This window comes from Xenopus laevis, chromosome 1S, assembly GCF_017654675.1.
Source record: "Xenopus laevis strain J_2021 chromosome 1S, Xenopus_laevis_v10.1, whole genome shotgun sequence".
Lineage (NCBI taxonomy): Eukaryota > Metazoa > Chordata > Amphibia > Anura > Pipidae > Xenopus > Xenopus laevis.
Genome location: NC_054372.1, coordinates 120,731,587 through 120,755,185, shown reverse-complemented (window position 1 = coordinate 120,755,185; position 23,599 = coordinate 120,731,587). Strand labels below are relative to the sequence as shown.

Below are 23,599 nucleotides of genomic sequence, written 5' to 3'. Positions count from 1 at the left end.
CTCATGTGCCACTAAGACAAATCTTGTATCATTTTGCTATTTATCAAGTCGTGTATTACTAGTTATCTCTACAAGCAGAAGTAAAAATGATAAGGGTGTGAAAAATGTAGCCGGTTTTTGTTCACTGGTTAAATTAGTCATGTGTGTTTATATGATTACACTCTGTTTAATCCCACTGTTATTTGTTTTCCATTGCAAATTAAAATATCTTACCTTATTCTTATCCTTTCAGGCAGGAATTCCTCCTGGGGTAGTGAATATTGTACCAGGATATGGACCAACTGCAGGAGCAGCTATATCTTATCATATGGATATAGACAAAGTGGCTTTCACTGGTTCAACAGAGGTACTGACTGAGGACAGTTTATTTTTCATAAGAACATAATTGTAAATAGACCCCCCCAAACCCAGCTTGCACAAACCCCAGATGTTGATGTTTGAAGCATGGTAGATCAATGGATCATAAACACCCAAATGCAGTCATTTACCTGTAAAATGTATCACTGTGAATATACTGTGATGTAAAAATAGCCAACTGAGCAATAATCTGCTCTGTTTTAAGTTTGCGCAGTTCATGTGTGCGCATGGTTTATAAATGTGTATATTATTGTTGGCTTGTGTGAGACAAGCCTAAAGCTGCAGGGCAAGACTCCAGGCATCTGTTTAGATGGAATCACTTGTAGTAATGCTTATACAGAAATTCAGAGATGCGTCTCCATTCAATGCTTCATTCAGTGCAGATGTGAAGAATTCAATTTCATTTTTTTCTTAATTCAGGTTGGAAAGCTGATAAAAGAAGCGGCAGGAAAGAGCAACCTTAAACGAGTCACACTTGAACTTGGAGGAAAAAGCCCTAACATCATTTTTGCAGATGCAGACTGTTCGTAGTATTTTAATGATTTTAGATTTTTAAAGAAAATTAACATTTGACATACAGTAAATATCTTACAGGTAACTATTAAATGACGCACCATTATTGAATAGTGCACACCTTTTTCTCCACAGTGGATTTGGCAGTTGAGCATGCACACAATGGCCTGTTCTTTCATCAGGGTCAGTGTTGCATAGCAGGATCCAGGATCTTTGTGGAAGAACCAATCTATGATGAATTTGTGCGTAAGAGTGTTGAAAGGGCCAAAAAACGTGTACTTGGAGATCCTTTTGCTCCATGTGTAAACCAAGGACCACAGGTAAACTTTAATATATTAATTTTTAAGTAATGTACTCTCTGGTGCGGTGTGTACCGCATTTTTTGAAAAATCTAAATTTATTATACATTTCTCAAGTATTCCCATTGAGAGCAGTACTATGTCACTTTATTTACCATATTTACCAGACCTGGGGCAAGTTGCTAAACATGTTTAAGGAGTGCTCCTCCATGATTCTTATATACATATATATTTATATATATATCATAAAATAGAGGACATTTGTGTTGTGATGTGTAACTTTTTTTATAATATTTTCTGAACCAGTAATATTTATAAAAAAAAATAGTGCATTTTATGGCTTGTGCTCAATACACTTAAGAGCCTTTCTGGAGAAAATCATGTTCTTGGATGAGGTACAAATGTAAATACTTTATGATAGGTAATAGAAAATCTGTGTTCAATGTGAAAACAGGCATGAAAAGTTCTTGGGTAATGCAAAAGTAAAGGTCACCATAGATGATGAGCCCCTTTAAAGGAGAAGGAAAGTCGTTTACCACTTGGGGGTGCCAAATGTTGGGCATAACATGCCTAACATTCATGTAAGGAATAAGGTGAGAAATGGGGCTGTTTACAACTCTGTCCAACCTTTCCTATATTTTAAGGCAAATATCCACTACACTAAGCTATATTGACCCTGGGTGGTTTGAGTCCGGACTCTCCACTCTCACTAATATCTCAAGAACATCTAACTATGGCACAGGTTAAATTGTTGACATGGAATGTACGAGGTATGGGAGATGGGATAAAAAGAAGATTAGTTTTTGACTTCATCAAGAGATATAAACCCCAGATCATTCTCCTACAGGAGACTCATCTTTTAAGGGATAGAGTGTTGGCATTAAAAAAACCTTGGATTAATGCGATGTACCACTCCCACTACTCCAATTATTCCAGAGGGGTATCAATTCTAGTAAACAAAAATTGTTCGTTTGCCATTGACACAGTGATTACGGACAGTTTTGGGAGATATATATTTTTATATGGGACCCTTCAGGGGAAAAAAATTACGCTGGCCAATGTCTATGCCCCGCCCCCGCCCACTGAGGAGTTCTTCATGGAGCTACTGGGGAAAATTTTGGCATTGCCTACTGCACCCCTTCTGCTGCTGGGGGACTTTAATGCTATATGTGACCCAGATATGGATAAACTCCATCCCCCTAGAGCTAGCTCCGCCGTCTTTAAAAAATGGCTCAAAACACTTAATTTGGTAGATCTCTGGAGGACTCGACATCCCACCAGTAAACAGTTCACGTGCTATTCCCCAGGACATAACAATATGTCCCGCATTGACCTGGCTTTGGGTTCTCTAGAACTAAACAAATGGGTCCACAAAGTGGAAATACTTACTAGAGGTATTTCGGATCACTCTCCAATTTTATTATCTATTTCAACTTCACAATTACCGATAGATAGAATTTGGAGACTGAGTCCGTACTGGGCCAAACATGAGCAGCTTAATGAAACGATACATAATAGTATTCAAACTTTTTTAGCAGTAAACAATGCAGACACCCCCCTAACCACAACCTGGGATGCCTTTAAGGCATACACAAGGGGTGAATTCATTAGTAACATTAAAGCGATCACAAATGCAGTACAAGCTGAAATCACTCAAAAAACACGTATTGCCCAGGACAAAGAGGCGGCCTATATTGCTTGTCCGACTGACCTGACTCACCAGCTTTGGTTAGATAGTCAAAGAGCGCTTATGCTGACACAGGTGGAACTTACAAAAAAGCAAGTACTTTACCAAAGGGCTAACATCTTCGAATCGGGGGATAAAAATGGGAAACTATTGGCACTTCTTTCAAAAGATATGACAACTACTACGGCTATTCCAGCGGTGAAGCTGCATCATGGGGACGTAATCTCTTCCCCGGGTCAGATTAATAATAGGTTTCTAGAGTATTACACTGATTTATATACCTCTAAGCTGGGGACCCCTCCACATGAGATCAAAGGCTATTTAAACGAAACAGATTTGCCAACACTTGATGATCAGGTAGCCACTGACTTAGACACAGACATCACGCAATCAGAGGTTGAAGCGGCCATTGCAGCCTTCCCAGCTGGGAAAACACCAGGGACTGACGGCCTACCAATAGAATGGTACAAGCAACATATCAAACTTATAGCCCCGATTCTGGTTAAATTGTATAATGAGGTGAAACTTGGGAAACCCCTCCCGGACTCTATGAGGGAAACACTAACAATCTTAATCCCGAAAGCTGGTAAGGACCCCCTAGATTGCTCATCATACAGGCCAATCGCACTGATCAATGCGGACGCCAAGATATTGGCTAAGGTACTGGCATTGAGACTGGCCCCACATTTATCGGACATAATCTCGGCAGATCAAACTGGCTTTATGCCAGGTCGTTCTACCGATATTAATCTAAGGAGACTGTTTACCAATATTGCAATACAACATGACAATGCCGGAACTAGGGTAATAGCCTCATTAGATAATGAAAAGGCTTTTGATTCGGTGGAATGGGAATACTTGTGGGCCACAATGGAAAGGGTGGGTATACGCTCGACATATATTAATTGGGTCCGAGCGCTATATCACAACCCGATCGCTAGAATAAGAACTAACATGAACGTATCAAAGGCGGTTCCGATCAGAAGGGGAACAAGACAGGGTTGCCCCCTTTCGCCTCTGCTGTTTGCATTAGCTATGGAACCGCTGGCTTGTCGGGTCAGAACTGCACCTGTCGTGAGGGGGCTAACCATTGGTAAGATGAGCGAAACTATCTCAATGTACGCTGATGACACTCTTTTGTATTTACCTAACTCTCACCAAGCTCTTCGACGCGCTCTTGAAATTATTGATAGTCATACCAGCTATTCAGGCCTTAAAATAAATTGGTCGAAATCAGTTTTATTTCCCATAGATAAGCTCCCAGACAATCATCCACAACACTCACTAGGTTTAAGATGGGTAGATAGATTCAAGTACTTAGGTATTTGGATCCATGTAAATTTAGAAAAATACAGTGAGTTGAATATACTTCCTCTTCTTAAACTTATGGAGCAAAAACGGGATTTATGGGCCAATTTGCCACTCTCACTAATTGGAAGAATTAACCTGTTTAAAATGGTGATAATCCCCAAACTAACATACATTTTTCGACAATCACCAGTAGGGATTAAAAAGTCCATCTTTGCCTCAATAAAGTCCCTCATGGTCTCCATATTCTGGAACAGACTTTCCCCTAGACTAGCCCTTACGACGCTGCAGCTTCCCACCTCCCAAGGAGGGCTAGCTGCCCCAAACCCTTATCTATATTACATGGCGGCTCAATTGGCAGTGGTGAGACAGTGGGCCATTTCACCTAAATCGAATGCTGCAATATCCCTGGAAGCACAGGTCCTAGGCTCGTACGAGGAACTTAAAAATATTTTATATAGAGGTGTAACCTATTCCGATAAGATCACCCCGTTGATGAAGGCTACGTTTAAAGTATGGAAAGCCGCCCTTAAATTTTACCCAGAGGCAGAACATTACTGCTCAGAGTATACCCCCCTGTGGTGTAATCCTCAACTTCTGCATTTTAAGCAAGTTCCGGATCCACAACTCTGGGCACACTATAACATAAAATACGTTGTGGACATCGTAGCTGGTGGCAAGTTGTTGACTTTCCAGGAACTGAAAGAGAAATTTTCTCTCCCAAATAAATTCCTATTTCGCTTTTTACAACTGCGGCATGCTTTTAACTCTCAATTCCTGTCTTCCTGTATAGATACCACTCCGAATAGCTTAGAACAGGTAGTGCACACTAAAGAGTTGGTCAAACCTCTATCGCACCTCTATAAGAATCTGACTCATCAGTGCAATTCCACTTTAGATAGGGTGCTCAGCAAATGGCAACAGGATATCCCGACCTTAACATCTGAAAACTGGGATGAGACCTTGGATATGCTTTATGAGGGGATAGTAAGTGCAAAAGATAAAATGACACAATTAAATTACCTGCACCGGACATACCTTACGCCCCAGAGACTGCACAAAATGCACTCCAATGTTAGTCCGGTGTGCCCTAGGTGCGCTTTTTCGCCTGCAGGCTTCTTCCACATGGTGTGGGATTGCCCTTCCATACGGAAGTTCTGGGAAGCAATTATACATACGATTCACGAGAGAACTGATATTCCTTTACCGAACGACCCTAAGGTATTATTGCTCAACCAACTAGAGGATGTGCTCCCTGTACGGGCTCAGCGGACTCTGGTGTCAATACTTTGTATGTATGCTAAAAAGGCTGTTGCAATGAGGTGGAAATCGCGGGTAGGTCCGACACACAAAGAGTGGGAACAATTAATTGATAAATCCGTAACTCTCTACAAGCTTACTTATATGAGGCGGGGATGCCCGGGTAAATTTAACAAAGTCTGGGATTTGTGGGTGGACACAGAACCAGTGGTAACTCCCTCCTGAAGGCTTAACTCATCTCCCCTAGCTATGCTTTTGGAATTTGCTTGCACGTGGTTCTGGGATACGAACAAAAACTGAGTAAATATCTATACCTCTATCTGATTCTGGTCAATACAGGACATTTAGATTTAATCTATTGGAAATGACAACACCAAGCCGGTTTTTTCCTTTTTTTATTTGTTTTTATTTCATGTTTTCTTTATTTACTTGCTGACATTGTATCCTTCTTTTGCATTTGTTAAATGTTTATGGTATATCTTTATACACATGGATATGTCTGTAACTTTCTTTGCAATTCTTATGGTTTCATGAAAATAAAGAATTGTTAAAAAAAAAAAAATATCCACTACACCACATATTTGGAGGTCACACTATATTAAACTCTCTTCTTGAAGGGCCACATCTTCAATTAGACAGCCCTGGTGGGAGGCAGTAATATCTTCCAGTCTTGCTGCATTTAACCCTGTAGAAGTTAAATAAGACTTGTACACTCATAAAATAGAAAATGGAAACATATCAGAGTGAAATAATAAAGTATTTCGATTGTGACCCTGGGAATTTTGCTTTGCCACAAAGATACTGAATTTTAATGAATTATTTTTGGCGATTCCTACTTATCACTTTCTAAGCTTGATATCTGATATTATCAATGCATTTCAATATTTTATTTCCAAGCAAAAGCCCAATTACGACTGTTGTAAACAATTGCCTAAAATCTCATTCACAGTATATTAAGATTTTGATTTATTTCATTATGTGTATACTTGAATGAAAGAACAGAGAACTAAAGACCAAAAGGTATTATAATTATACATGCAAAGAAATCCAGCTGTATCATTGTAATGTGCATGTGCCAGGTTCCCAGGCTTTTTCTGCTTAGGGATCAAAATGTGCAAGCAAAAAGCTAGTCTGCATTGGCAAGGCTCCAAGGTGTTGTGTTTGGTCCTTGGCCTATCCACATGATTAAACATCTCATTCGAACTCCTACCAAAAAGAATTCTGATGTGTACTGTACATTTATCTTTATAGGGAAAAAAAGAGATAAGGAGACTATATCATAGTTCAGAGATAATATGCAAGAACTTTGAGCTTGTTGATTGTGCTATTATAACAAGCAGGATTTATTGTGAATTCGAAGTCATTTTTTGGCCAAGTTTAAATTAGTTGCCTAATCATACTATCGCTTTTCATGAAAAAAGATCTGAAGCTTTAAATCCAATTTGAATTTTGTGTACTGATAAGGTGTTCTCATTAGTTCCCAGCTATATTGGGAGTCTCAAATGTCAAGAGAACAAAAATAAAACTACAATAAAGCTAAATAAATTTAAATATAACATTATACCAACAGCGTGGTATGCATGCTGAGTACAGGTATAGGAATCGCAAACCAGAAATCAGTTATCCAGAAAGCTCTCAATAATGGGACGCTTGTCTCCCATAGATTCCCACCAAAAAATTTATAATTTTAAAATATTTTACAGGAACAAAACAGTACCTGGCACCTATTGAAATGTAAATATTAAAGGACACAGAATTTGTCCAGGTGCAGTAACCAACAGTGGGTGATAAGATTTTTCATATGTATTTAAAACAATTGAGCATTCATTGCTACCTACCTACTGATTGTATGCTAAAGGTGAATAGACCTGTAGCCATCAAAAATACATTTTTATGGTTGTATTAGTAGCATAGCCAAGACACACATTCTATAGTATACCATGTTTGCAAAGTCTAATAAGACTTGTGACCCATGATTATTTACCAACACTGGCCAAGCTTGCATCTAGGTAATAACCTATAGCAGCTAGTGATTAGCTTAGTTTATCCAGCTGTAGGCTGAACAATTTACAAGTTTGTGAGCAAAATGTTAAGTTGCCTCCCCTGAAAGATGAGCCCAACTACTAGTCACTGTACTTCTGTCTATATACAAATCATTATTTACTGTATTTTACGGGGTACATTTTTGTCATTCAATTACAAATAATCCAAGAGATGGTCTGGGCAAAAATGGGTCTATAAAACATTTTCTCCAAAGATAGTGTAGGTGTAGGAGATAAGAGAAAAGAAAGTTTAGCATGTGTGGCTTTTTTACTGTGTGTACCCAAGAGTAGTACAGAGTGATTTATTGAAAAGGACATATGTAGTTATTATGTTTATTTAAAAAGTATTTTAAAATGCAGCAATGTGCAAATAGAAGCTTGGGGACAAATAAGAAGAAGAAATGTTAACCACAGTGTATATAAATGTCCTGTATATAGGGTGACAAATTACCAAATTCACTGCACATCAAGGGGGTCATTTTTTAAAGTCTCAATGCTAAAAACTTGAAAACAATTTTTACTCTAAAATTAGAATTTTTAGTGAAAAAAAAGTAAAATTTTTCGAGATTTATTATACCCCGAGACTCCAAAAAGTCCAAATCTGAAAATATTCCATCTTGAACCTGTCGAGGTCTTGTAGAAGTCAATGGCAGAGGTCCTATTTGCAATTTGACGTTATAATTGTCTGCGCTGGTTTTCATACGATAATCCGAGCATTTCTGTTTTTTTCGTCAATTTCACGAAAAATTCCGATTTTTCAAAACCAGAAAATCCGAAAAACTCTGATTTACACATAACAATCCGAAAAAGTTGCGGTTTTCGTGCGGCCATCCAAAAAAGACGTGGGTTTTTCCCTGATCCATTTTTTCCAAGGTGGATTCTGGTTTGGTCGGACTTTTGATAAATAACCACCAAGAGTTGATTTTCAATATACTAAAGTAATAGCAACATCAACGATTGCTTCCTTTCATCACTGTTTGTTATATGTATTATATGTAACTATGTATATATATATATATATAGAATTCTTAATGAATCAAATGAAAATTGAGCATAGGACTGGCCAGATATGGGATGACTTTGACGTAGTTGGCCAGCTTAAATATATTGCAATATATGGACAAACAATCCCTGTTTTGTTTAAAGGGTAAGGCATTTTTCAGTAGCAGTATGCACAAAATGTCTCTGTCTTAAATATATTGATAATGGGTTGAGTGCAGAGGAATCTTGTATTTGTCTATATATATATATATATATATATATATATATATATATATATATATATATATATATATATATATATATATATATATATATATATATATATATGCATGCATACGTGTGTGTATATAATAGATATAGATATGATTAGTTCTTATATAGTGTTATTTTTTTTTTGGACAGATTGACAAAGAACAATATGACAAAATCCTTGAATTGATTGAGAGTGGAAAGAAAGAAGGAGCAAAGTTGCAATGTGGAGGAAGTGCATGGGGTGAGAAAGGTTTCTATATCAGCCCCACAGTCTTTTCAGATGTGAAGGATGATATGCGTATAGCCAAAGAAGAAGTAAGTTACTGTGTGCATGTATATATGTATACTGAACAGCAAGTATAATTAGATTCGGTTACATTGCAGACACATATATACGTTATCTGTATTTTGTAAATCTAACTAAAGACTGCATGCACTTAATATTCAACCTCAATTTAACTGAGCAGTAAACTGATATTCTAAATATTTGTAAAAATACTGTAATGCCTTAAAGCCTATGCAATAGCATACCAATACCCATTGCCAGCTTGGGCACCTTAAGTGTTTCAGTGTCCTACAAATATCCAGAAAGATAAATATGATGCATCCCGAGCAAGTGGGTAGGTGATGTTGTGCCATATTCTCACAGTATTAGTGACAAGGTGTTTGCTGGAGTCAATTTTCTATGTCTGTCAGGGGCGGATTTCTGCCTTGGTAGTCCCTAGCACCCTTGCTAGCGAGTGCATGCGCCGGAACACTGGGGATTACGCATTCAGGAGTATGCATTCCCAGTGCTCCTAATAATGTAACTGAGTGGCATGCCACTCCTAAAATCTTGCGCCTTAGACCTGGACCCTTGTGGCCTTGCAAAGATTCCAGGCCTGTATCTGGCTGCTAGTTGGCCAAGGTGAAAACACACACTCTGAAGTAAATAAATAATAGGAGTATTCCTGGGTATGCATTCTGACCTATTTCATTGCTGCCACTCTTTTACATTTTTGAGATGTTAGGAGGGATGCATATAGAACATACACACAGTGCAACACATACAGTACATATACATAGCAAGCTATTCTCCAAAATAAGTCACGCAGTTTAAGATATCTTAACATTACAACTTGGAAACAAAAATAGTATCAGTTTCGATACATCAAGCTTCATCGGTAGTAAGTGGGTTCAGACTTTTTGAATCTGTCTTATTCTGATCCAGTAGAAGCAGAATAAAACCCATTTGGAATAGCTGTCACTTAAAGGGCAATTCAACCCCAAAATGTGCCTAATAAAAAAAACATCTAAGCAACTTTCCAATATACATTTACTACAAAATGTCAGTGCTTTATTATTTGTAACAACTAATTCTACTGAAAGCAGCATTTGACTAAATTCTGTTTTTTAAAAAAGTCTTAGATCCTTAGCAAAGAGAGGACTATCAATCATCTGTCTTGTTTTGTTTCAACAGTCTGAGCCATCAGGGCAGAGAATAGAAAGGGACAAACGCTGCTTTCAATATAAATACAAACTAAATATAATATAATTAAAATATAATTACAAACTAAAAAAACAAATTGGAATTAATGTACAGTATATTGCAAAGTTGCTTAGAATTATGTTTTCATTTATTAGGCAAAAAAAGATTTTGTGGGTTGCCTGTCCCTTTAATCTAGACTTGAGTTTCATTAACTGTGAACATTTTTGCATGTGGATCAAAATGTTGCAACATTTTGCAGCATTTTCCATCGTTGTAAATGGTATCCCTGTGCAATATGCTAAAGGCATAATGCCCTAGTAAATTCTGTCTCATCTTAATATAGTGTAATCTGAACTGAGAATGGGCAAAATGTAAAAAATGTAATGTAAAATTATGTCAGCTTGTACACTCAGTGTGTATAAAAAAGATTAAACTTATTTTATGTACAGACCAGACAATTTTAAAGTTAATGAACTAGAGATAAAAACAAGGTCACGAGAAATTCAATTCCTTGCATTAATGCTTCACTTTGTAACTCTGCTGAACCAAAGATAAGGCTTTGGATTAGGAAACACATGATCAAAGTGAATTTAAACTGGAGCAGAAATAAGAGGGGGAAAATAATATCTTTTTAAAATTTGCATAAACAATGTACAATGGAAACTGTCTCAAGTATTGCCTCCTGGCATTTTATATCAAGAAATTGAGAAACAGAATGAAAAGGCATCAGAGAATCACAGAGTAGAACATTAGGAGACAAAGCAGGACTTTGAAACGAATACAAGAAAAGGATTTTTTTTTCCTACACTTGATTGTACACTATTTGTGCATTTATATGGCACTTAAGTCAAAATGGTGTCTTTTTTTAATTAAAGTTATATTTAATTATATTTAATATTTTATGAGCAATTTTGAAGGGGATCTGTGAGATGTGGAATGAGCGTAAATACTTTTAAACCTCACCATTACTAAAATGTATCCAATAATATATCCTCAGTTAGCAATCATTCTTTTGTATTTCATGTATGTTTATTACATAGAGTTCCCTTTACAGCAGGTATTTTACAGTGGGTGTATAGCCAGGGCTGCACAGAATTTTCTGCCTTAAGGCTGAAAGCCAGCCTGGATTGAGACTGTTTTATTGTTTACAGCTTGCACACATCAGAACAATAGCCCTGTAAATGCCAGTAAGTATGCAGAAAAGCTGGCACCAAGTTTTCCCAAGGATGTGTCTATTGTTTTACCATTGTCTTATGATAGATCTCCTTTGATTCTATTTTTTTTCCTATATATTTGAAATTGAAATATTAATGGTGGAATGGATGTTGATTGCAATGTGTTTTCCAGTTTTCCACCACCAGTGAAATTATCACTGGCTCAGCTTGCAATTACGCTGCTATATATTGTCTCACTGGCAGTCTGGCACCTGTTATCTTTAGAGTCCCATAACAAGGAGCCAGAAATTACACACCTTAAAAGAGAAGGAAATGTTTATGCTTACTTTGCAATCCGGGCTGGTGCTCCTGGGGAACTTCTGAGTGAACACCACAGAGTGATCTTGTCCATACTTTATGTGTGCAGTGAATAGCCAAACTTTAAGCAAAAAGCCAGCTTTTTCACTCTACTGCACATGCATTGATCCAGGGCTATTGAAGAATAAAGAAGCTGAAGAAGGTGACTGCTCACTCAGAAGTACCTCTTGGCAGGTGCAGTTTTCTGCTTCCCTTTTTTCTGCTTCCCTGGTATATCAGGTGAGAGATCAGGGGCGATCCTGGGGATGCTGCCCCTATCTCGCTCCAAACGTTAGCATTGGAGCAGGTCAAATGTGGGCTGCGTCGCTAGTGAAATGAACGCTATATCGCTTCCTGCACTAGCTAAACCGAATTTCCATTTTAGAAATCGGAAATTTGGATCTTAACTTTACAGGAGGCGGCTTTTTGCCACCCCTGGTAAATGGCCGCTCACTGTCACCTGAGGCAAGGCTTTCACTTAACTTCATGGCAGGATCGGCCCTGTAAGCGATTAGAAACACAGTATATACAGTATAAGTGCATAATAAGAAGATACAATCTATTTCAGCATTTAGCATTCTCCTTTATTAAAGGAACAGTAACGTCAAAAAATAAAAGTGTTTTAAAGTAATGAAAATATAATGCAGTGTTGCCCTGCACTGGTAAAACCTGCTGTGTTTGCTTAAGAAACACTACTATTATTTATATAAATAAGCTGCAGTGTAGCAATGGGGGCAGCCATTCAAAGGAGAAAAGGCTCAGGTTACGCAGCAGATAGCAAACAAGCTCTGTCTAATGGTGTTATCTGTTATCCATTAGTTAACCTGTGCCATATAGCCGTTTTTCAATTTCCGCCATTGCTCCACAGCAGCTTGTTTATATGAACTATAGTAGTGTTTCTGAAGCAAACAGATCCGTTTTACCAGTACAGGGCAACAGTACATGATATTTTCATTACTTTAAAACACTTACATTTTTTGGTGTTACTGTTCCTTTAAGCAAATGTAATTGTCCCTTCGTAACTCGTTTTTTTTTCTTTTGAATAAACAAGATTTTTGGGCCTGTGCAACAAATCCTGAAGTTTAAAACAATCGATGAAGTTATTAAAAGGGCAAACAATACAAAGTATGGATTAGCTGCCGGAGTTTTCACCAAAGACATGGACAAAGCAATATTAATGTCTACGGCTCTTCAGGCTGGAACTGTGTGGTGAGTAAACCTGCAGATCATTTGATATAAAATACAGCTATAGGATCTTATATATTCATTTTCTATCCTATTATGACTGTTATGACTGAATTACGTTTCCTATATAAATGTAAAAAATACAGTAGCATAAAAACATTGTGTATTACGATGTTAATTGGGGTTTGGTTAGTTAATATCATAACATAGTAAATACAAGAAAAGCTGCTGCAGAATAACTATTATCTATCACCTATAGCAATCAATCAGTATTTCCTGGTCACCTGCTTAAAAGCTAACATCTTATTAGTTGCTATGAGTTACTGTCTGCATTTGGGCAATCTTTATGCCATGTATTACATTTTGTATAAATAAAAAGATGTAGTAAATAACATAATGTTCCCACTTACTTTGTGCTAATTACAAAGTAAGGTACACTTTCCTATTGATAGCTTATAGTAGCCATTGATCTCTTTCCTTCTGCAAATCATCCTTATAATGTTCCAAACCTTACCTGTCAAATCAAAGTCACTCACTCATGAGACAAGGTGTAAAGTGCAAAATACAAATGCAAGCTTCCATGTTATTTGCACTTTGCACACTATCCTGTAGAGATAGCTCTTCCTGACATAGGTCCATACACAAAGGCAGGTAGGGAGAGGCACGCCCTTCCCTAATTTGTGTCAAATCAATGTGGCAAACAACAAGCTAGGGAGTGCAGACAGACACAGCATACAAAGAATCCCTGTACTTACCCCTTTCCCTATGGCAGATGTTAAGAACAGGGTCACAATTTTTCCTGCCTCAACTAGACTCTCCTTAAAGGAACAGTAACACTAATAAATGAAAGTGTTTTAAAGTAATGAAAATATCCTGCACTGTTGTCCTGCACTGGTAAAACTGATCTGTTTGCTTCAGAAACACTACTATAGTTCATATAAACAAGCTGCTGAGTAGCAATGGCAGAAATTGAAAAAAGGCTATATGGCACAAGTTAAATAGTGGATAACAGATAACACCATTATGTTCTACAGAGCTTATCTGCTGTGTAACCCGAGCCTTTTCTCCTTTGAATGGCTGCCCTGATTGCTTATTTATATAAACAATAGCAGTGTTTCTGAAGCAAACACATCAGTTTTACCAGTGTAGGGCAACACTGCATTATATTTGTATTACTTTAAAACACTTTTTATGTTACTTTTGCTTTAAGGCTTTGAGCATAGCATGCCCCTGGATGCAAGTGCTTCTTGAGTAGGCAATAAGCTTCAACAGGTTCTAAATTTGTTTCAAGTCTGTAGCCAGTGCAATAAAGAAAATTAATACTCTGATCCGTGTCCTTGCATTAAGAAACCATATTCATTCAGTGATCATGTCGTATTTTTAAAAAGTTAGGAACAGTTCATGCTTTAGACTTGCCATGATGCTTTGAATTGTCATCAATCGGATTAAAAAAGTTTATGTTGTAGTATTAGATGTAATGCTAACACATCATACTACAGCCCACAAGTGTACAATCCACAAATAGACTGCTGTGTAAGCTCCTTCTCCAAGAATTGACTTCACTGAAAAATGCTGTTGCCATGGTGTGACAAGTGGAATAACAATGTTTGCTGTATATTCTTGCCTGTAGGGCTTTTGTACAAACATATTCAAATGTTCTCTGACATTCAAAAACCAACCCAGATTATACATCTAACTGGAAAAGAATGCATTTATCATTTACTTTAGGGGTTATATCATAATGTATTACAAATTGTATTATAAATGACAAAGTGTTCCGTTTTATTAACCTGTATCAGTGGCATAACTGCATATACAGCAGGTTGCAGGGGGGCCCAGACCTTGAGGTCTGCTGTATTGTATTCTCCTCCCACCCCAGCTCCAGCTCCTCTACTACCAGAGGCAGGGAGTGACCAGGCTGTGGGGCCGACTGGAAGAGAAACTATATGCACTGGGCCCCATAAAAGATTTTTTTTGTGGGGGTCTGGTACTTAGCAGTTATGCTACTGATCTGTATTTGACTTTTTAAGACAAGTGGAAAACAAAACCACATAATAAAAATAATGAAAACTGCAAACTATTCTTAGGGCTATGGCCATCCGTTAGAGAACAATGGTGGTTTATGCTGTCTTGTTGGCCTGTCACCGCTTCCGGTGCTTGACACACAGCAATTCCTATTCATTTACATTAGCATCAGTGACAGGCAGACTTGACCATTTTGACCATTGCTGTTTTCCACTGTACAGCAGCAGTCAAATCACCTTAGGCAGTGAACCTTAGAGAAATTCCTTTTTTTCTGGTAGTGTCACAAACAATATAGAAGCTTTCTTTAAGAGACACAAAGTTCAACTTCCCCACCCCCAAGTATTTTTTATCCAGTTCTGATAAAACATTGGCACATTGCCCTAATTTCGCTATCGAAAAAATGGAATTCAGGCAACCATGTTTCCACTAAACGCCATGTACCAGTTTAACAGACTTCAGAGTGCATGTAGCTTTGTAGCAATATTGATAGCAATAAACTGAGCAATTAATGTGTTAAAGGCAAAAAGAAAAAAAACTTTTAGTTTACCTTGGCAGGTACAGCTAGAGCTTTACTGAACTTGGCTGAACATGTAAGTAAGGAAAAGGTTACCAAAGCTCTTGCAGTAGCAGGAATTTAAAGTTAAACTTCCAGGGCTTTGTTTTACAGTTAAATATTTAACTTTAGGGCTTTCAAAGCTGAGTTTGGGCAAAAATGAGGGAAAATAAAATGTTTAGCCAAACACAGGGGGCACTGTATACAGAATGAAGCACTTAATTCTTTGTGCATCATTCTATGACCATAAATAGTCCTACATCAAGGTGCATCTAGCAAAATGCTGAAAACATGGATCTTTGTACTATGGGCCCACTGGCTTAAAGGACAACTAATTCTTAACAAAGATGTAGGCTAGAAATGCTGCACATTTTGTTTTGCGGTTCTGTACCAGCCCAAGGAGGTAACCACCTTTATCAGGGAAGATCTGTGACTGAACATACCCTATCTCCTCTTTGCTGATTGTCTGTGCTTTTTTTTACTTTACAGTACTGGTTGGTTTTGACCAGTAATGGGTTAGTGTTCATATATTATATGACCACATATTCAGTGTTCAGTTGTCTAATATTTGCTGGCAACTAATTCTGCAGCAATCTATAGCACCAAGGGGGGGGGTTTGTTAATAAATTATTGTGGTTTTTATCAAGCTGGGTTGTATATCAAGGTAATATGACATCAATGTGCACAGATGTTATTTTTTTAATTTATGTATTAAATGAGGCAGCCAAACATTGCGCATGCAAAACTCCAAACTCCATTTGGAAATGCAAAGACCCGGGCCCAAGATGCAAAGTGCAGGACAGGATCGTAATGTGCAAAAACATGGTTTGCTCCCATTTTTGCACTTTGTACCCTACCTTGCACTATGTTAATTACTCCTTAAAAGTCTGCTCCAAAGATGTAATGGTCTTGAACAGACAACGATATATGATGTTGTTCTCTGCCTAGTACAGCTCTACGAGTATGCATTTATATGTATGAATGGCTGCTAACATCTTGCGTTGGCCTTGGCATCAGAGTCTTTTGCCCATAATTTGAATGTGCTGCCTTAATCATTGGACTTGTCTAGGAGAAATATTACGGCAACCAACATTGTAAACAATAACCCTAGGCTGTCAGTGTACTCATCATTATACAGTACTTTCCATGTAATATGTTCAAAATAAATATTATGTTATGTAATTTTATGAGGAAGCTGCACAGTTATTATTGTTTTCAAAATTATTTAAAACAACAGCAACCTATGCCCTTGCGTGACTGACTCTTGTTTATTTGCTAAAAAATTCAGAGAATGAAAAGTCTCCTTGCCAGTTGACGTAAGAAAACACTTGAGCTATTTCTGCCCTTCAGCAAATTTCTTCTTTTAACCCTCTCCTTTTATATTTACTCCATCTGTATAACTGCGTGTTCCATTTCTGCCAACTGGGGATCGCATTAACTGCATTTAAAAGAGAGTAGGAGTTTCTGGCTTAACGGCAGTTTGCATTGCAATTTAAATATCTTTTTATTTTTTTTTTGGTGAAGAAAAGGTTGAAAGTGTTGAAATGGGCCACTGCTGCTTTTTTATTTATGACTTGCAAGGGCCACGTTGGGCTACTGATATGGCTGCCCTCATGGGATTGCATAAGCTGTATATATGAACTGACTGTTCACCCAGCGTCCTCTACAAACAAGCGTCCACATCAAAATCAATTTACTATAGAGTACATTTCTTCTACCGCTTCAGGTTACAAAACAATGCATTTGACCAAATAAAAAAGCTGTACCTTCCTTAAAGCTATTACATAATATTAATTTTAGGTGCAACTGACTGCCGGGGAAAGGGGTGCATGTCCATCGCATTCAAATTCCAAGTGAAGCCTTGATCATTTAGTAACTCTGATCCAATTAAAGGAATACTAAACCCTAAAAATGAATGTGACTAGAAATATAATATTTTATATACTGACCTTACTGAACCAGCCTCTCTATAGTAGTAATGATTCAGGTTATCACATGAGCTCCCCATCTTAGATTTTGGGCTGGTTATTATATTCTGATGTTAATTGTGCTGGTTTCTGAGCTGCCATGTACCAATAATTTTATTTGTTTATTAAACACTATTGTGACTGTGGCACTATTTGGGAATGTTATATGTGTTGTTAGCACAAAAAATATATGCAGACACCTTTGAGAACGTTAGAGACCATGTTTTCCCCCTTTTTGAGCGATTACAGATCTCAACGACTTCCTGGCAAAGTTTGCGGCCAAATGGCTCTTGTTAACATGCGCAGCGTATGTAATAAAATTTTGCAATCCGAAAGGTTTATTGCAACAAAAAATGTAACAAAACTCCAGAGCATAACTATCATAATAACCTTCCCTGATAAAGGACTGTGGTTGCTTTGGGTTGATATAGAAGCCCAAAACCTAATACAACAACATTTCTAGCCTACTTCTTTAGTTAAACTTTACTTCTCCTTTAACAATAAACTTCTGGCTCTACATAATAATCATTCTGTTGGCAAAGTGCAGTGGAAATTGTTCTCTTAGGATTTGATCAAGAACATGCGCCACATAGTTTCAAGCAAACTCATTTACCCATGCTTTATGGATTTTCAGTTGTTCATCTGTACAGGCTATTTTTCAAGACAGAAATTGAATTATGAAATCGTGATTGACTTTAATCAGGGATACTACTTATAATCAATAACTCATATCATTAAATGGGTGGTTCACCTTTAAAGGAGAATTCAACCCCTTATTAAAAAAAACCCTACCCAACATAGACCCCCCTCCCACCTCCCCAGCCTAGCTGCTACCCCAGGTAAATGCCACTAACTTTTTACTTACCCTTCTGTGCAGATCTAGGGCATCGGAGATCACGGCAGCCATCTTCTTTGGTAATCTTCGGGTCTTCTCTCTGGCGCTTCGGCAATTTCCGTGACTTTTGATGCATGCACAGTTGATTGTGACCAACAGACTGCTCCAACTGTGCATGCACCGATATGGCACTTATTTACCAAAGATTACAGAAGAGAAGAAGATGGCACCCGTGAACTCCGATGCCCTGAATCTGCACCAAGGTGTAAGTAAAAAGTAAGGGGTATTTACCTGGGGTAGCTGCCAGGCCGGGGGGAACAGGGAGGGGGTCTATGTAGGGTAGGCGGAAAGGGTTTTTTTTAATAAGGGGTTGAATTCTCCTTTAAGTTAACTTTTAGTGTGTTGTAGAATGACTAATTCTAAGCAACTTTTCAATTGTTCTTTGTTCTTTATTTTTTTATAATTTTTTGATTATTTGCCTTTTTCTTGTGACTCTTTCCAGCTTTCAGATGGGGGTCAATGATCCCATCTAAAACAAACGCTCTGTAAGGCTCAAATGTATTGTTATTGCTACTTTTTATTCCTCATCTTTCCATTGAGGACTCTCCTATTCATATACCAGTCTCTTATTCAAAGCGGTGCATGGTTGCTAAGGTAATTTTGACCCTAGCAACCAGATTGCTGAATTCGCAGACTGGAGAGCTGCGGAGTAAAAAGTTAAATAACTGAAAAACCACACATAATAAAAGATTAAAACCAATAGCAAATTGTCTCAGAGAATCACTCTCTACATCATACTAAAAATTAACTCATATGTGACCAACCACTTTAAACATGTTTCATTTAATATTATTCACTTCCCCCAAGCTGTGCAGTTGCATTGTGGCATATACTAATAATAACTTTCATGTATTGTTGACTCACACAGATGTACTGCCATACTTATTCATTGTTATCATATTGTTAACATAAATGACTAAGAAAGCATTTTATACTTTAACATTTTATGCTGTCTGATTTTAGGATAAATTGCTACAGTGCCATGTCCCCACAAAGCCCTTTTGGCGGGTTTAAGATGTCTGGAAATGGCCGTGAAATGTAAGTAAAATGACAAATTAATTTAGTATACTCAACTCACAACATCAAAAGAAATAATTCTGTAAGGATTTCAATGGCTTCACATACGTTTCTCTGATGTAGTTTGCAGGCTTGTTCAGTTAGGGGCAAAAAGATTCTGCATTTTAGTGAACTGAAACTATTCTATGACATAGGGAGACAGCGCAAGTTGCCATATAAACAAGCGTAGCATAGATAGTGCTACAGATTGTGTATTTCATGGCACTATTATGGGGGTTAAACAAACTCCAACTCTTTATGTTTTCACTTATTCTGCTTTGCTGCTGTATGGCTGTACCTACCTTTATATAGTTTTGACACTCAGCCTTAAAGTAAACCTTACATTATACAGTATGTTAACATCAATCTTTTTAAAGCGGGATGTAGTACCAGCTCTGATTTATTAAAAAAATAAATCAGCAAAGGTCAACAGGTTAATTTTGTTTACAACAAAAACCATTGTGAATCATCCGGCCATTTTATTTAAGAATAGGAATACTGGAGAAGCCCCCAAGTTAAAGGAATTTTCATCCGATATATAATGGGATAAGTGGTCTCAGTCACGTCACTGCTCCACATGAGTGGCCCTGATTGATTATGATCAGTGTCACCCACATTGAAATGCCACAAGACTACGGCTGAAGCTACTTTGCTAATGGAAGGTCTGAATCATATAAATAATAGCAGGAAGGCTTTACTGTATTACTAATGTGTATCTGTGACTGTGAACCTTTGTACAACTATGGTTTACTGACCCAACTACACCAGCACATTATATGAATATATTTTAATCAATTATAACTATATTTATAAGTAAGCTGATACTCATATATACATTTCTACTATAGGAAAATACCTTGTAGTTTAATTTAGAATGTAATGGGTATGACAAGTAATATTGGAAAAATAAATATCTTGTTCACATCTCTTTCCATGGAGATATTATATTGCCTAACAATATAAAGCACAGTTAACAGAATACAATACATTAGAATCAGAAATTCTGTTCTGTGCTCTCTGCTAAAAGCCAATTAAGTGAGAAACGTTGTTTCTTTTTCTGGCTGTTCAGTGCAGAGAAAATAGGGACTTTCCAGTACAAATGAGGGACTGAGGGACCTCCGAAAAAGGGACAATTGGGAGGTATGACACCTCATTATTTGTAAATGTGCGCTGGCAATTTTTCTCTTTCAACCAGGCCTAACTAGTTGCAACAGGAACCAGCACTCTTGCTTGGAAGAAGCAGTTGGTCTATTTGACCTAGTAACATTTGCTTGGCCACCTACTAAACAACACAGTTGTTCCTTGTTACAGGCAGGCAAAGCATAATATAGTGAATAAAATACCCCCTCTTGTAAAATTAAAGGATATTATAAGTTACCGAGGAGTTTTATGACCATATAAAAACACGAGGCCAAAGGCGAGTGTTTTTATACAGGTCATGGAACTCCGAGGTTACTTCTAATATTGTCATATTTTGCAACTGGGGGTACTTTATTTATTATAATACACAAATTTCAGTGAGCCATGTGATAAAAATGACATCAGAGCTCACTGTTTATAACTGATGACATCAGAACTCACCGTTTATAAGGATATCATTTACAAGATATTCATGGCTGTTGTGAGTGTATTATATTCTGATAATGCCACTGCTTGCTAAAGTAATGCTTTTATTTAGGGGTGAATATGGCCTGCATGAATACACCGAAGTCAAGACGGTTATCATGAAAATTTCTCAGAAGAATTCCTAAAGATGTTACGTCACTTATATCCTGAATGCCTGGAGGATCGTGGAAAACACTGCCATATTTGTGTGTATAAATCTCATTGTGACAACAGCTGCAAACATTTGTGGTGCTGGTAAAATATCTACTTTTTCCTGGTGACGTTTCACCATGGTATCAATTGTCAATAGGTCTGGAAAACAACACGTTTTATTCTACTGATCCTGCAGTGCATTAATACATTAGCAAATCACATATATGCTGCCCTCTGTCATAGTTCTGTGTTTTATGTTCTGGTGCAGAAATCATTAAATGATTTTAGTCAAGACTCAACCCTTTCATCTAGTATATTGCTAAGAAAAGGAAGGTACAAGAAATTCATATATAAAATATATAGAAATGTATAAAAAAAATCTATTTGTAAAGAAAAATATCCAACAAGGGAAATAAACCACTGCAAACTGCTGCCATATTTATAAAGCATACATTAAAAACGGGAAAGCATTTGAGTTTGATGGCCAAACTGGAACCACCAACTCTTTTAAAAATGGCATCTAATTGTACAGAAATGGTGTTACACTGGATCGGAATCCAGCTATGACCAGCTGGTATATAAAAATGATTCTACGCAGAACGGAAAAAAAATTCCTTTTTATTGGGTAGATGATACAACTAACAGCTATATAAAAGTAGAGCTTTAAAAATGTATTACGTATTGATTTTTCTCTCAATTTGGAATTAAAGATAATGTGAATTTAATTTTTCATTGAAATGTTCTATTGTGCTTGGCAGTTGTATGAAATACAATGTAATAAATACGCTTTTGTTCTTTCAGAGGCTCAGGCTTTTGGTTTTACTGTTAGGGGCACATTTACTATGGGTCGCATATTGAGGGTTAATTAACATCGAAGTCGAAGGATTTACCGCAATTCGAACGATCGAAGGAAAAATCGTTCAATCACAAATTGCTAGGAAAGCCTATGGTGACCTTCCCCATAGGCTAACATTGGTGCTCGGTAGGTTGTAGGAGGTCGAAGTTTTTTTTTAAAGAGACAGTACTTCGACTATCGAATGGTCGAATGGTCGAACGATTTTTAGTTCAAATCGTTCGATTCAAAGTCGAAGTCGTAGTAGAAGGTCAAAGTAGCCAATTCGATGGTCGAAGTAGCCAAAAAAAGCCTTCGAAATTCAAAGTTTTTTTCCTTCTAATCCTTCACTCGAGCTAACTAAATGTTCCCCCTAGTGTATGTATATACAGTATAGAATAATATAATAATGTTGATAATGTAATAAAAACATGGTTGCTACTGGTCTGATCACCCGCTCAATTAGCAGGTAATGTTTATTGATCTCCTGTTTAAAAGCAAACATCTTACTGGTTGCTATTGGTTGCTGCACTTGGGCAAACTTTGTGCCTTTATTACAAATAGGGTTAAAATTGGTGTGTGTATGTGTATATATATATATATATATATATATATATATATATATATATATATATATATATATATATATATATATATTATTCCAATGTTTCGGTCTTCTCAAGGAAGATTGAAACGTTGGAATAATAAATTAACTTTATCTCTTTTCACCATATTTTAAAGTCCTATGAGTGCCTTGCTTTACATGATATTCTATGACAAAAATTCTGGAAGTTTTATAAACCTGTTTCTTAACCTTTGGTCCCCAGATGTGGCTGAACTGCAACTCTCAGTATTCCTGAACCCATAAATAAGGGTTAACAGTTTTCCTGCAGGTACTATGCTTTCAGCAGATGAAGCAAAATACAGCCAGTGCCCCCTTTACCCAGTTTACAGTGTCACATAGTGCCCCCTTTTCCCAGTTTAAGGTTCCACTATGGGAAAAACACATGCCCAACAACTTTTCCAAGTTGCAACTAAACCAGCCACATCCTTGGAAGGATAAGAGTTCAAGTGTGTTGGTAGTTATAGCTGAACAGATGGAGAACCACATCCAGCTTCTTTTCTTTAATATTCACTTTATTATAACATCGCTGGGGTCATTTATGAAAGCAAGTGCTGCGTGTAATGTGCATTCTAAGATGCAATTCGCCATAGTTTGAGCAAAATGTTGCAATCTGTTTCAATTGTTCCCCATGCACCACAACATGTGTACACAACTGTGAGGGCATGTTGTGACATGCTGCCTGCAATGGGGCACAAACTGTCAGCAGCCCACAGTGTGAACCTTCCAGCTAGAAGTGTTAGTAGCTCCAGTGTTCCCCTGCATCACCTGGCACACTTGCATGGAACAGGAGCACTAGGAGTGCAACCATAGCAAAATGCATGGAGAGTCTTTGGATGAAGTACCTTGCACACTAATGAACAGTGTCAATGTCTGCAATGACTGTATATTTTTGTGCAACTGCAGTCATAATTAAGCCCTTGTGTTTTGGGTCAAGTGTGTTATAGTCCAACCAATTTGTTGTAGACCAAAAGTATTTATAGAGTGAAATTATTCAAATGTACAGT

General features: G+C 37.3%; 1 protein-coding gene across 1 annotated transcript in view; it reads left to right on the top strand.

Annotated features, from left to right (window-relative positions):
* The window catches only part of aldh1a1.S (aldehyde dehydrogenase 1 family member A1 S homeolog), a 38,891-nt gene extending 16,949 nt beyond the window's left edge, over window positions 1-21,942 (top strand). The window contains 7 exon segments of the mRNA NM_001087482.1: window positions 233-346; window positions 778-880; window positions 1,006-1,190; window positions 8,871-9,035; window positions 12,751-12,908; window positions 19,288-19,362; window positions 21,059-21,942. Of these exon segments, the coding sequence (NP_001080951.1) occupies window positions 233-346; window positions 778-880; window positions 1,006-1,190; window positions 8,871-9,035; window positions 12,751-12,908; window positions 19,288-19,362; window positions 21,059-21,131 (873 nt within the window). The 3' untranslated portion in view covers window positions 21,132-21,942.
* Window positions 21,943-23,599: the final 1,657 nt, after the last annotated feature.